General features: G+C 42.4%; 1 protein-coding gene across 3 annotated transcripts in view; it reads right to left on the reverse strand.

The window, feature by feature from the left end:
• LOC126988248 (uncharacterized) overlaps positions 1–15,635 on the reverse strand; it is a 258,524-nt gene that overhangs the window by 129,577 nt on the left and 113,312 nt on the right. For all 3 annotated transcript variants that reach the window (XM_050846294.1, XM_050846292.1, XM_050846293.1), the window contains exons 10-11: positions 6,885–7,048; positions 6,219–6,273 (exon numbers count right to left, since the gene is read on the reverse strand). In XM_050846294.1, coding sequence (XP_050702251.1) covers positions 6,219–6,273; positions 6,885–7,048 — 219 coding nt within the window. The remainder of the gene's footprint in view (positions 1–6,218; positions 6,274–6,884; positions 7,049–15,635) is intronic.

Genomic DNA, 15,635 nt, shown 5'->3' on the forward strand with positions numbered 1-15,635 from the left:
ATAGACGAAGTAGTAGTAGTAGTAGTAGTAGTAGTAGTAGTAGTAGTAGTAGTAGTAGTAGTAGTAGTAGTAGAAGCACAAGATGTATTAAGAAGAAGAGAAACAAGAATCAGGAGAGAAAGAGGAAGAGGAGAAGGAAGAAGAGGAAGAGGAGAAGGAAGAAGAGAAAGAGGAATATGAAAAAGTAACAGGAAACTAAGTAAAGAGCAGATACTTGGTCAGGATAGATAAGGAAGAGGTCAGGTAAGGTCAGGTAAGGTCAGGTTAGGAGACAGGAATGTAATCAAGGTCACACACGCACACTTCCAAGGTCCCAAAGTTCACTAGTTCAAGGTCAAACGATTTAACAGAATTTCTCGTTTTTTCCCAGCAAGTTTTGGGTAATTTTCCTTCTTGCTCTTTAGCGCTCCGAACTGACCTTGTGACCTTTGGCAATCAGCGCCTTGAGATAAATAAAGTTTGTTACCTCAGAATTTTCTTTACGTGATTTTCGGATTTGTTTTTTTTCTTAGTTATTTTATTCTTCTTCTTCAGGTGATTATTATTATTATTATTATTTTCTTCCTCCAAATTCATTTTGTGTAATGTTTCAAGATAGTTGGTTCCTCGCTTCTGCTCTCCTGTTTCTTATTTATTTTTTATTTTTATTTTTCCTCCTCTAACTCATTTAACTTGACTCACTTCTCTGTTTACATGTCAAAGCAGTTTTTACTTTCCATCTGTTTAACTTTTCGTCATGTCTGTTTTATCTTCAAATTCTGCACTCTCTTCTTTATGTTTATATGTATCAGAACTTCTTATCTTTCATCTCCTATACTTTACATCGCTTTGCTCCGTCTGCTTCCACGACCCTTGCTTTCTTATCTTACCTTTGCTTAACTTCTCAATTATTCTCTCTATGTCAACGTTCTACACTTTATATTGTTTGTGTAAGTACATCAAAGTTATACATATGTTCCCTTTCCTTAACTTCTTCACACTTTTCTCCGTTGATTTTCACGTTCATTATCTCTTATTTCTTTGTATTTGTATATTTTAAGTTAATATCTTCTTTTTGCTTCATTTTTCACCATTTCTCTGTCCATCTTCGCTGTCTCTTTACAGTTTCCACATCAAAACATCTCTTATCTTCCTTTTGCGTTACTTCTCTCAGTTTCCCTTTGTCTCTCACCTTCGCCAGCGCTCAAAACACAAGGAGAAGCACACACCTCAACACACACACCCGATCCAGCGTTCCTCCACCTCAAACACTCATGCCCAGCCTCCCAAACACACGTGGCTCAGTAGCACCGCGGACGCCGAGGGGGAAGGATGCTGCCGACGGGTCACAGGCGGGCAACCCTTCCTCGTGGGCAGGGCGCGAGGGAAAGACGGGGCAGAGAGAGCCAGGAGGGAGGACGGGGCGGCTGGAAGACGTCGAGGGCGGCTGATATCCTGCATTTTTCGGTGGGTTTTGCGTGTAAGGGGGCGGGGCCGACTGATACGGGGAGAGAGGAGGTGGCGACGTGTCCTCCCTCTCCGCTTGCCCGGGACACACTGCGGAGGATGCCAGGAACAGGAAGGAGGAGCAGGAGGAGGAAGAGGGGGGGGGGTAGTGGGAAGGGGGGGGGGAGCGGCGCGCCCTCCCAAAACGTTGCTCTGGCCAGGGCTTGGGATTGATTTTCGTGTGATATCTGTGTCTCCCACGCCCTTCCCTTCCCTTCCCACGCACTTCCCTTCCCTTCCCACGCCCTTCCCTTCCCTTCCCACGCCCTTCCCTTCCCTTCCATTCCATTCCATTCACTTCCCTTCCCTTCCGTTCCCTTCCGTTCCCTTCCCTACATTTCCCTTCACTTCACTGCCCTTTCCTTTCCTTTCCTTTCCTTTCTCTTCCCTTCCCTTCACTCCCCTTAACTTCCCTTCACTTCACTTTCCGTTCCATCCCTTCCCTTCACTTCCCTTCCATTCACTTCCCTTCCATTCACTTCCCTTCCATTCCCTTCCCATCCCTTCATTTCCCATCCCTTCATTTCCCTTCCCTTCCCTCCACTTCCCTTCCCTTCCCTTCACTTCCCTTCCATTCCCTTCCCTTCCCTTCACTTCCCGTCCCTTCCCTTCCATTCCCTTCCCTTCCCTTCCCTTTCCTTCCTTGCCTTCCTTCCAAAATATCCATTGATTAATTCACTCCCCCTTCCCTTCCTTTCCTTTCCCTTCCCTTCCCTTCCCTTCTTGCCCTCCTACCATAATTTTCTTTGATTCATTAAATCCCAATCGTTCCCTTTCTTTATCCTTCCCTTCATATCCCTCCATTTCCATTATCTTTTTCTTTCTCTTCCCTTCCTTCTCCGTCTCTTCCTCTTCTTTCCTTACCATCGTTCCCAAATGTCCTTCAACTGGGTATCTCATCATTTACTTCCTCTAATTTCCCTTCTTTATCACATCTTTATTTTTCCTTTTATATCACTTAATTTCTAGTTTTTATCCTCTACTTTTCTTCCTTTTTTATATATTTTTTTTCGGATTATTTTTCTTGCATTTCATTTATTTTATTTTCTTTACTCCTTCTTTTTAGTTTCCTTTTCTTTGCATTCCGTTCTTTGACCTTTCTCTTCCTTTTCCATTTTTTTTGTTATTCTTTTTAATTTCTCCCTCTCTCCTTTTCCTAATTGCAATGCCATCATCTCTCTCTCTCACCCTTTCATTCCTCCCTCCTCATACTTATCTCTCTCCCTCATCCATTCTCCCTTCCTTTGTTTTCCCTTCCTCCCTCCTTCTTTCCCTTCCTATTCCTTCCCTTCTTTATCCCTTCCACTCCCTTCCCTCCGTCCTCCCTTCCTCATCCCTTTATTTCTTTCACTCTCACATTTTTCTCCATCTTTTATCATTTCTCTCCTCATTTATTGATTATCTCATTTCCTTCCTTTCCTTCTTCAATACTTTCTTTTTTCCCTTCCATCTTTCTATTTTTGTTTCTGGCTAATAGTTTTTTTTTCTCCCACGATACTTATTTTTACATTTTCTATCCTCCTCCTTCTCCTCCTCCTCCTCCTCCTCCTCCTCCTCCTCCTCCCGTAATCCCTTTTGCCGGATATATAATTAAATCGATTACACACGTTTTCTTTTTTCTTTTTTTCTCTCTTTTTCCTCTTTTTCTTTTTTTGGGGTTTAATCTGAGCCTAACAGACTTGATTGGGAAGCAAAAGGAAAGACTAGGAGGAGATTATCAGAGAGAGAGAGAGAGAGAGAGAGAGAGAGAGAGAGAGAGAGAGAATTGTGGGTGTTATTGGCTTATTTTGCAGTGCTAATGGGCATATGGAGGCAATTCTCTCTCTCTCTCTTTCTCTCTCTCTCTCTCTCTCTCTCTCTCTCTCTCTCTATCTCATTTTTTCTCCTGTCTCGTTTTAAACTTCTTGTCTATTCTTTCCCCACTCTCCTCCTCCTCCTCCTTCCTTCTTCTCTTTATTTTGCTGCGGCTGTTTCTGTCTTTTTCATCTTTCTTTCACCCTTCTCTTTATCATCGTTTTTTTCCTCCTCTTCCTCCTCCTCCCTTTTCCTCCACCTCCTCCTCCTTCGTTTTCCTCCTCTGCAATGGCTCCTTCATCCTATTCCCCTTCTTTATTACTCTTCTTTCCTCCTCCTTCCCTTTCTTCTTTAATTTATCGTTTTCTTATCATTCCTTCTTTCCTTCCTTCTCCTTCTTACCCTTTCCCTTCCTCTTCTTTTCTAACTCCCAATCATCGACTTCGTTTTACTTACTCTTCTTCTTCTCCTTCCTTTCTCCTCCTTTCCCTGCTTCTCTCTTTTTCATTGACCATATTGTATTATTATTATTATTACTAGTATTACTGCAGTCTCTCTCTCTCTCTCTCTCCCTCTCTCTCTCTCTCTCTCTCTCTGCATTCCACAACTTGGGGAAAATCAATCTGACTGGAACATTCCTCGGCAAGTGTCTGTTTCTGGCGTGAGGAGGGAAAGGGGAAGGTTGGGGAAGGAGGGGAGGGATTGGGAATGAAGGGAATGGATTGGGGAAGGAAAAGAAGGATTGGGTAGGGAAGATAAGGACTGGGGAGGGATTGGAGAAGATGGGGAGGGACTGGGGAAGGAAGGAAAGTATTGGGGAAGAGAAAGAAGGGAATTTGTAAAGAGGGGAGGGTTGGGGTAAAGATTGGGAAGGGAGGGGAGGAATAGAAGACTTGTAAGAAGAAAGAGAGGGATTGGGTAAGGAGGGGATGAACTGGGGAAGAAGGGGAGGGGTGAGAATGGAGGGAGGGATTGGGGAAGGGAGGGGTGGGACTGGGAAAAGAGGGGAAACACTGGGGAAGGAGGAAAGGGATTAGGAAAAGAGGGGAAGCATTGGGGTTGGGGAGGAAGGAAGGGATTAGGAAAAGAGGGGAAGCATTGGGGTTGGGGAAGAAGGAAAGGGATTGGGGAAGAATGGGAGACTTGTGGAAGGATTAGAAGGGAAGGGAGGGATTGGGAAGGAGAGGAAATGATTGGGAGATGAAAGAAGGGAGAAAAAGGGAAGAGAAAGGAAAGGGAAGGAAAAGGTATATCAAATGAGGATGAGATTAGAAAAGAAAGTAAGAAAGAGAAGGAAAGAGAAAGAAGGGGAGAAGGAAAATTGTGGATATGAAGGGAAGACTTGACGAAAAGAGAAAAGGAAGGAAGAGAAGAATAAAAGGAAGAGGAGGAGGAGATGGAGGAGAGAGAGGAAAGGGGTGGAGGGGTGATAAACATGTGCCAAGGAGCGAAAACGAAAATAAAAGAAAAACAAAAAGAAAACGAAAAGAAAACAAAAAGAAAGACTAAAAGAAGGAAAACAACAACACCAACACCATTAAACAACAACAACAACAAAAACAATAATAATAATAATAATAATAATAATAATAATAATAATAATAATAATAATATGAAGAAGAAAGAACTAATACTAACTAACACACACACACACACACACACACACACACACACACACACACACACACACACACACACACACACACACACACACACACAGGTAAATAAATAAGGAACAAAAACAAACAGTAAGATACGAACTAAGTGTGTGTGTGTATGTGTGTGTGTGTGTGTGTGTGTGTGTGAGTCTTCGCCGCGCCACACAATGACCAGGAACAAACACACGCACAAACAAACGCACAAACAAGGGTCACAATGCCTCACTGAGCAGGGTAATTTCCCTGTTTGTCTACCTAACCCCCCTACCCCCTACCCCCTACCTTGCCTCCCTTTCCTCCAACTTCTCCTCCCTTACTCTCCCTTCCCTCACCCATAACGTCCTCCTATCCCATCTCTCTATTCCTCCCTCCTTTACGAACCCCCATTTTCATCCCCCTTCCTCTACTCCCCTTACCCTCCCTTAATCCCTTCCCATCCCTCTACTCTTTCCCCTAATACTTGCTACCATTTCCCTCCCCCTTCCCTCCCTTTCCCCAACTCGATCCCTCCCCCCCCAACCCCCCCACACACACACTTGTTTCCCCAACCCTCCTTCCCTTTCTCCTCCTCCACATTCACCATTTCTCACCCTTTTCCTCGCTATTTCCATTCTCTCAGTTTTTCCCCTTCCCTTTCTCTCAACAATTTCCCCTTTTCTCTTTCCAATCATCTCATTTCATCTCATTTTTCTCTCTATCGTCCCTTCGTAACATGCCATATTCCTTTCTATTCTCCTCCTCTACCCCAGTCCTTGTTTATTTTCCTTCTTTGTTTTTTTAATTTATTTTTTGACTTTTGTGTTTTTTGTTACCTTCTTCAATCCATCATCTCCCTCTTCCTTTTGCAATCATTTCTCCCTTTTTTATCCTCTTTATTCTAGCTTTATTTTTACTGTCTATGTTTTCTTCCTTTTCTTCCATGTCTTATTCATCCTCTTCATTTTTTTTCCTAATTTGCAACTTCCTTTCCTTTCCCATCATCATATACTTTCCCTTTCCTCTCCTTTTCCCTCATATTCTCACCACTCTCCCTGCACCCTTTCTTCCCCCTCTTCCTCTTCCTCCTCCTCCACTCAGTATCATTCATCCCCTCCCCCTCCCCCTCCCTCCACCCCTCTTCCCTACCTCCCTCCATCCTATTACATTCATCCTCTGCAACTGTTTGTGTGTTTGTGTGCCGGGAATGTATGAAGGCCCTCCTGTTTGTCTGCCTGATTATCTGTGTGTGTGTGTGTGTGTGTGTGTGTGTGTGTGTGTGTGTGTGTGTGTGTCCGTACTTACCTTTGTTGTTATGTGGGCAACGTTGAAGGACATGCAGCCGAGGAATTCACTTCGTCTGTTGGGAGAGAGATGGAAACAAAAATTAGAGGTGTTTTTGTAGTAGTAGTGGTAGTAGTAGTAGTAGTAGTAGTAGTAGTAGTAGTAGAATATTGGGAGGTATATGTTAGCCTTCACTACTGAAATTCAAACTCATAAAACACAAAATCTTTCACTCACACACACACACACACACACACACACACACACACACACACACACACACACACACACACACACACACACGTCCGGAAAATCAATCTTCTGTGACCTCATTCTTTTTCCTACTCCCGTGAGAGATATCGTTTTCGTATCGTCGTACATCTTGATTTACATTACGCACTCTCTCTCTCTCTCTCGCTCTCTCTAATAATAGCCGGTCCTTCCATTCACTGCTAAGCTTCGTCACTCGTTCAATTCACTTCGCCGTAAGAGGATGATTGAAATACACACACACAAGGACTACTACAACAACTACTACTACTACTACTACTACTACAACCACTACTCAAACTACTTATACAGCGGCTTCCATCCATCCACTTGAAACTGCGAGGTGAAAAAGCTACTTCTACTACTACTACTACTACTACTACTACTACTTCTACTACAATTGCTATTCCTACTTACTTCCTGAGGGTGTCGCGGCTCCACACAGACACGAGGAGGCGCTTGTCAAGGTCCTCTGGTAGAAAGTCGAAGCTGAATTTCTGGTCGAAGTGCGGGGCGTTGGTGGCACGGAGGAGCGGAGTGCGGCAAAAGGTGCGCTCCTGTGAGTCTGGCACCAGGGAGATCTGTAGGCGAGGAGGAGGGAGAGGGTGAGAGGATGGCGGTCTTCGATATCAAGGACTATGAGCCGTATTCTTAAACATTTCGGACCCCTAGCACACATATTTGGCAAGGCTTTCGTAGGAGTTTTGGGCATTTCCACGGGTAGTTTAATGGCCCTGGTGGTAGTGTGACCTTTCTCCTGTGTCATGAACGTGAAGAAACAGTCATGAAAACCCAGTTAACCTCCTTTTTTGGACTTTGGAAATAGTTGATATGGGAGGGGGAAGCGTCTGAGAATATGGACTTTGCATCAGGTCACAGAATAAAGGAAAGAAGGAAAGAGTTAAATAATGGATAAGAAGAATCAGGTCACCGCAGAGAAAGTGAGTGAGAGTTAATATTGGTAATGAAAAAGAACTATTAGATAACAACAGAGGATGGCAGTAATGAAAAAGAACTATTAGATAACAACAGGGAACGGCAATGAGGAGGCTGTTAATGGCAACGAAGAAGAAGTATTTGGACAGACTAGAGAGAGGCAGTGAAGAGCTTAACACTGACAAGGACGAAGAAGCATTTGGTCACACAAGAGGAAGCTAGAATTGTTGTTGTTGGTGGTGGTGGTGTTGGTGGTGGTGGTGTAGGTGTTGTTGCTGTTGTTGTTAGTCTTTCTGTTTTTGTATGATGGAAAAGCGAGTGTTTCAAAGTTGGTTTTCAATCTCTCTGCCTCTGATAGGGAGATGAACGGTTTGATTGTGTTTGTTTTCCCCTTATTTTTTATTTTTCGTTTTCACTTTTATTTCGTTAGGGAGGACGAGGGAATGCCTATATTTTTCCTTCCTTTTGAGGGAAATGCAAAGTTATATATTTAATTTACTTTTTTCAGGTAGGTCCAAGGATGAATAAGAAAAGGAATAATAAAAACATGAAAATACCAGTTTGACGCCGGGGAGTTCGGAGAGAGATGCATATTTGTTTCTGCCGGTCAGCTCCCAAATAGAGACAGACACCCTCAAAGGATTTCCGGGCAATAAAAAAGGCGAGACATCTGTACTATTGCGAAGCGGGGCGCGGCGTTCCTGCGAGCTGGGACGCGTGAGGCCAAGGGGAGTTTTTTTTAATTATTTGCTTTAGTTTTATGTAAATAGAGACGACGGGTAAAAGGTAGGAAGGCGGGGGCGTAAAGGCTCAGAAATTGGAAGTTTAACCCCTTGACTGCGGATTTCCTACAAGAAGACATCACCAAGCTACAGGAATGGATCAACAAGTGGCTGCTACAATTCAGTGAAGAAGAGTATCAAGTCATGTACCTTGGGAGGGGAATCCAGCATACCAGTACCACATGGGAAACACTCCACTATCCACCACAGAGGCAGAGAAAGACCTGGGAGTTTATGTTACCAGCCTACCAGTGAAAGCCAAATCCGTGGCAATCGCAGCGGACAGGTTAAGTATTTTTTTCATGACTATAAATGGATTGATTGATTGGGGCACTCCGGCATGACATAAAATAAAGAAAAATTCAGTAGTGGAAAATGATAATTGTGAAAAAAAAAATAATGAAAATAAAAAATAATGATAATGAAAATAATAAATAAATGAACAAAGGGCAAAGGGGGATTTAGAGAAAGCATATTAGGTTTAACAATTTCGATAGATGGATTTGCTTTACACTTTACATATGAAAAGAAACGAAGTGTTGGGGGTTGCGAGATGGCGCCACTATAAACACTTCCCTGCGCCATGACAAGCTGGGGCCGAACACCATCCAGGCCTCTCAAGCAAGCCTACCTGCGCTATAGGCGTAAAAAAAAAAAGGAGATAAATCACAGGTCGGAATTTTACATATTCTAACATGCAAATCGACACGCTGAGGCAAGATTCCATGCTAAAATATCTCGCGTCAGAGGAGGGTGAAACGATTCTAAGTTGAATGTTGATTAAGACACTCACAGGGGAAAGCAGAGAGAGGAGAGTTTGCACATCCTTACATGCATATCGTCAAGCTGAGGCGGGAAATTACGATAAGATATAGCATGTCAGAGGAGGAAACTGCATTGAATAATAAATAGGCAAGCTGAATGTTGATTAAGACAGGCACGAGGGAAAGCAGAGAGAGAGAGAGAGAGGAGAGTTTGTACACACTCGTCATCGTCAGCTGAAGATGGGAAACGATATAGAGATCAGACATGTCAAACTGCATTGAATATAAATAGGCAAGCAAGCTGATGATGGTTAACACTCACAAGGGAAAGCAGAGAGGGGAGAGTTTGCACATCCTTACAAGCATATCGTCAAGCTGAGGCGGGAAATTACGATAAGATATAGCATGTCAGAGGAGGAAACTGCTTCGAATAATAAATAGGCAAGCTGAATGTGGATTAAGATAGGCATGAGAGATATAGACTGGTATAATAAGACACGTTCACCTCTCACATCAACTATTTCTAAAGGTCAAAGAGGGGATCAATCGGGGTCTAATGAGTGTTTCTTTAGGTTCACGGTACAGGAGAAGGGCTAAACTACCACCAGGGTCATAAAACTACTCCTGGAAATGCCCAAGACTCACACGAAAGCCTTGACTAATGTGTGTACTTGGGTGAGGGAATGTTTAATAATACGGGCCATTGAGTGCTGAGACTAGATTTTACTCACTTACACGAATAAAAGTAAAATTGAAGTGGGTTGTCGGGTTGCAACGAAACATATCACAGGGAGGAATTTCTTACCCTCTCCACGTAAACAAATTAAAGGCGAACACGAGCTGGATATCCCAAGACGGAGAGGCGACTTTTTAGTGTTCCTTGAAAATACAGACAAGTTTGAAACAAGAATGAAACTGGAAGGAGGCAGATTAGGGGGTTTTGGAGTTTCTGTTTCATCTACACGCAAGACGATTTTGATATTTTAATTTGCTGTGAGGTGGAGGACATAGCGAGATGAGAGAACGGAGAAGATTGGTTGATTTTGGGCGTATATGGTTTTATGGTGCCACAACAAAGAACAGAGACGGTACTGTTTTTTTATATCGTTTTTAAAAATTTACATAAACATAAGCCTCCCGAAATTGACCTCTCTTTCGGCCACCTCTTTTGATTCTTCTGTTTTTTTTTTAGGAGCAGCGAGTAGCGGGTTTTTTTTTATTATTGTTTCCTTTTTTTGTGCCCTTGAGCTGTCTCCTTTGTTGTAAAAAAAAGTATAGGGATGAGTCAGGCTGAACCAAGACCCATTAGGATTGACTCTCTTTTACGTCATTATAACACCACGAAAAGTTTCCAAACAAGGTATAAAGATAGAACTACAAGGCATGTGGAAGAGAGCAAAGCGGGTCACATTTGCACGATACAGAAGAAGTGAGGGAGGATAAAGTTTGAATTAACACAGAGCACCAAGGGGAACAGATGCTGTGTGTCTTCTTCGCTTACAAATTGCTTCAGGTTTTTACGTATACAAGTTGGGCAAGACATCGCGGCGTGGAGGAGACGCTTTACAGTTTTACAAATTCATGTTTAAGCGAAATGGCAAAGCTGGAGCGTGACGGATCAGAGGCGGAACTTACATTACGTCCATGCCTTGACACGGACACACGTTGAAGGAGGAGAAGGAAGAAGTAGAACACAAGAAAGACTTTTGACATATAGACAGAGAAGTTTCAGGAAGAGGAGGAAAGAGAAGACGAGACAGATAACAAGAAAGGAAGGTTTAAAGGAGAGAGGGAAAGAGAAGACAAGACATTTGACAATAGAGTTTTAATATATAGATAGACATGTTGAAGGGAAAGGAAGAAGACGAGGCAGATCATAGGAAGGCATTTTAGCTTAAGAACATAAGAACATAAGAACGTAAAGCGTCTGCAAGAGGGCATAGACAGAGAAGCTGCAAAGAGAAGAGAAAGGAGAAGACGAGGCAAATAACAGGAAAGAGTTTTAGCATATAGACTAAGAAGTTAAAGAAGAGGAAGAAGGAGAAGACGAAGCAGATAAGAGGAAAGGCCTTGAACATACAGACAATTAGAGTTTCAAAGAGAGAAGGGAAGAAAAAGACAAGCCAGATAACAGGGAGATTCTTTTTATATGTATTTACCGAGCCATAGAATAGGAGAGTCTTACCACCATCACGGGCGCCAAATTCCTACCAAATAGATGTTGATCCTATGTTTTTTTGAGCTCTGGGTACTTCTGCGAGATACTGACGATACCAAGAACACACACACACACAAAAAAAAAAAAAATACTGTATCATCAACAACTTAAATTTCGATCGGGCCTTCGTAAAAACTTAGCGCCTATGATCAAGTTAGCCAGACGCTCCCCTATGGCTTTGAGGTATCTGAAGACCGGTATCGAGTTTCCTCGGGGTGAATGGGATGAAGGAAGATAAATAAAGAGGTGGGCATGGGATTTGAGATGAGTGCAATGTCGCCTCGTGCATAGCCAGACGCCTCGTGGTTGTGAACGTTGGGGCTGCTTTCATGATCCAACGGTGCCAGATTGTCGTACTCCGCCTCTTTCTTATGCTTGCCGATTTCAGACCCAAAAACTGCTTTCATCACCCAAATAACTGCATTCATATATGGTTATCGTTTAAAGGGTTAATTATTGGTGCTTCTTGGTAACAATTATGGGCCAGAAACCGGTAAATATACGGCTCTGAGTACGATAATCTGGCAACGCTGCAAGTTCCATCCGTCCCCGTCAGCGCGTCGGTGTGTCGGTAAACAAAAACTTGGGGAAGAAAAATTGTCTGTTCCGTGACGGGCAAAAGTTCGCTTCCCCAAGTTTGCTCCACACCAGAGAGAGAGGGAGAGAGAGGTGGATCCGACGACGGTATTTCTCTATTTTCTTTCAATTTTACTTTACTTTTAACTTTTAATAGGCGAAGAGAAGGAGGGAACACCGCTTTGACGGCAATTCTGTAATCCATTTCTTTGTTTAACTTTAGCTTTTAACTCTTAACAGACGAAGATAAAAAGAAAAAACACGTAGAAAACACGTGGATAGCAAGTCTAGTAGAAGCAAAATTACTAAACAAAACAAAAAAATAAAACGGGATAGAGAGTCCAGTTAAGGTTGATAATAAAACGATTGGACAAATAACTAGAAATCAAAACACAAAAGAAAAAAAATTCAGCTAAAGTAAAAAATAATGACCACAAACAGTAAAGCAACAACAGACATGAGGAACAAAAGAATAGATGAAAAGCTAAGAAGGAAGAAAAAAAAACGCGATAAAAAAGTCGGGAAATGTAAAAAAAATACAACCAAGAAAAAAAGAAGAAAAAAACTTCAGGCAGGAACCCGAGAAGACATGAAAAAGCTAAGAAGGAAGAAAAACAAAACGAGATAAAAAAAGTCGGTATATGTAAAAAATATAACCAAGAAATAAAAAACTCCAAGCAGGAACCCGAGAAGAGACGAAAACATGGAAGAGGCGAGAAAGAGAAAGAAAAATGAGAAACAAACATACATTTCTCTCCCCGTGAAGGCCAACATCACAGCCTGGCACCACTGCACCACAAAAGGGCAAGCATTGGGGGCCTTCACGTGAGCGCCGCCGAGTTAACATGGAGGGGAGAAAAAAATGTCCCGTGAAATGAAAGTACGGACGCATGGGTATAACAAACAGTAAATAATAAACAGTCGGAGAAGAAATAATGAACACAGGATAAGAGCGAAACAGGAAGATGAGAGGGAGGGAGAGGACGACAAAGGAGGTAGATATATAACAGAAAATGCAGGAAGATAAGTGTGTTAGGGGAGACTAATGAAAAGAAGAGAAAAGAAGATATCTGGAGCATCAAGGGGCTATCACACTGGGCAAATTTTCCGGGGATCTTCAGTCAAACCACGATTTCCGCTGGCGTGGTTCTCATATTTCCGTGGTTTTCAGACGAGTCCACGATCTTCCAAAGCTACGGTAGAGTTCCTTGAAGGACGACGGTATTGCTCATCATCATCATCAGCAACAACAAGAAACATATGAGAACCACGCCAGCGGAAATCGTGGTTTGACTGAAGATCCACGGAAAATTTGCCCAGTGTAATAGTGCCTTAAGAGTGTCGTGTACCCGAGACCTAAACATAAGGGATACTATTTGGTTTTCTTTATTTTTTCTTTATCAATTCATATGTTCACTTCACTTGTTCTACCTATTTCATTTATTATTCAAGTTATGTGTATGTATTTTATCAAGCACTCATTTATTTTGTTATTTGTCGTTTTTTTTTTATTCATCAAACTTGATTTTTTCTTTATCATTTCATAAGTTTACTTCATTTATAATACTGACTCACTTTCCTATCTATTTCATTTATTATTCATTTGTTAATAATTTAATCTATTCTTTCTTTTATCGATAATTATCAAATATCATAAAATTTACTTACTTTCTTATACTCATTATTCAACTTCATTTGTCATTACTAATAGTCAGTTATTTTGTTATGTAAAATTATACATTATTAACAATTTATTTTCATTGCACAAGTATATTTTTGGTTTGTTTACTTCGTCTTGGGTTAGGAAGAAAGAGGAAGAAACAAAGCTATTTTTTCTCCCCTTCTTCTGTTCCCTTTCTTCTTCTGACACACGAAGCGGATACTGGTCTCTGGGTTAGGTAAGATGAGGCGAGATAAGGTCAGGTTAGGTAAGATCGATAAACGGAAAACACTTCATCCTGGACATTTTGAACACTAGAAACCCAAAAAACACGTGATATTAAATGAAGCGAGGTCAGGTTAGGATAGAACGATGAAGGAAAACGCTACATTCTCGACACCTTTAAGCCGTGAAAATGAAGCGAGATTAGATTAGGTTACAACGTTAATGGAAACACTTCATCCTGGACATTTTGAACACTAGAAACCCAAATAAACACGTGATATGAAATGAAGCGAGGTCGGGTTAGGTTAGAACGTTAATGGAAACACTTCATCCTGGACATTTTGAACACTAGAAACCCAAATAAACACGTGATATTAAATGAAGCGAGGTCAGGTTAGGTCAGACCGATAGAGGAAAACGCTACATTCTCGACACTTTGAACACTCGAGACCCAAATAAACACGTGATATTAAATGAAGCGAGGTTGGGTTAAGTTAGACCGATAGAGGAAAACGCTACATTCTCGACACCTTTAAGCCGTGAAAATGAAGCGAGATTAGATTAGGTTAGAACGTTAATGGAAACACTTCATCCTGGACATTTTGAACACTAGAAACCCAAATAAACACGTGATATTAAATGAAGCGAGGTTAGGTTAGGTTAGAACGTTAATGGAAACACTTCATCCTGGACATTTTGAACACTAGAAACCCAAATAAACACGTGATATTAAATGAAGCGAGGTCAGGTTAGGTCAGACCGATACAGGAAAACGCTACATTCTCTACACTTTTAAGCCGCTAAAGGCAAACAAACACATAAGCCTTAGTATGGTTGACGCCGCCACCCGATACTCGCCCTGTGAAGGAGTTTGAGTGACAGGAAGCAGAAAAAAAAAAAACACTAGAGGACACGAGAGATGCTGCTACTGTCTCTCCCTCCCTCTCCATACCTCTTCCTTTCTTTTCTTCCCTCCTTTCCCTCCTCCCTGTTTTCCTACCTCTCACTCTCTCTCGTATAATCTCTCCTTCCCTTTTTCCTTTAATTCCTTCTCTTCCTCTGTCTTTTACTCTCTTCCTCCCTTTCTTTCCTTCTGTCCAATCTCCCCCTTTTCCTGTTTCTCATTCTCTCTTATAATCTCTTCTCCCATTTCTCCCTTCCTCTCTCTTTGCTCTCTTCTTTCTTTGCATTCTCCCAGTTCCCCTTCTCTTCTCCATTTTCTCTCACCCTCCCTCCCTTCCCTTTACCGCCCTTTTCTGACTTTCTCTTACTCTTTTTTTCTCTTTTTCTCTCCTTCCCTTTCTACTCCTTTCAGGTTACCCTCCCTCCTTCCCATCCTCTCTCTTCTTCTCTCCCTTCCCTCCCTCCCTCCCTTCCGTTCATGACCTCCCTTACTTCTTCCCTTAGTGTGTCTCTCTTACCCTATTCTCCCTTATTTCCTCCTCCCTCCTAATCTTCCTCTCCTGTCCTCACCCCCCTTCCTCCCTTCCTCAAATGCTCCTCTTTTCCTTATAAATCCTCCATCTTACCTTTTATTTTCTTTCCCTTCCCTTCCTTCCTCTCCTCCTCTCCTCCCTTTCTCTGTCTATTTACCTTCCTCTTTCCCTTACCTTTACTTTGCCTTCCTCTCTCTCCCCTCTCCCTCCTCACTCTTCCTCCCCTCCCTCTTACTCTTCCACCCTTCCCCTCCCCTTACTCTCCCTAGTTAACGGCGCCAATACGAGACAGGTTTGCGATGTTATTTCGGATGTTATTTACCCGCAAACGATTCTGTGCCGAGTTTATACGCGCGGCTGTGCGTGCCGGCGCTGGTGTTACGGTTGGATTATGCTGATTGTTTCGTTGTGTTGTTCTGATTGTATTGCCCTTTTGCAGCGGGGAACAAGCGAGTTTTGTAATACGTCGGAATTCACACACACACACACACACACAGACCGATACGACGTGGTAGGAGAGGAGAGGAGAGGAGAGGAGAGATAGATAGATAGATGAGAGAGAGAGAGAGAG

This window comes from Eriocheir sinensis, chromosome 68 (assembly GCF_024679095.1).
Source record: "Eriocheir sinensis breed Jianghai 21 chromosome 68, ASM2467909v1, whole genome shotgun sequence".
Classification (NCBI taxonomy): domain Eukaryota; kingdom Metazoa; phylum Arthropoda; class Malacostraca; order Decapoda; family Varunidae; genus Eriocheir; species Eriocheir sinensis.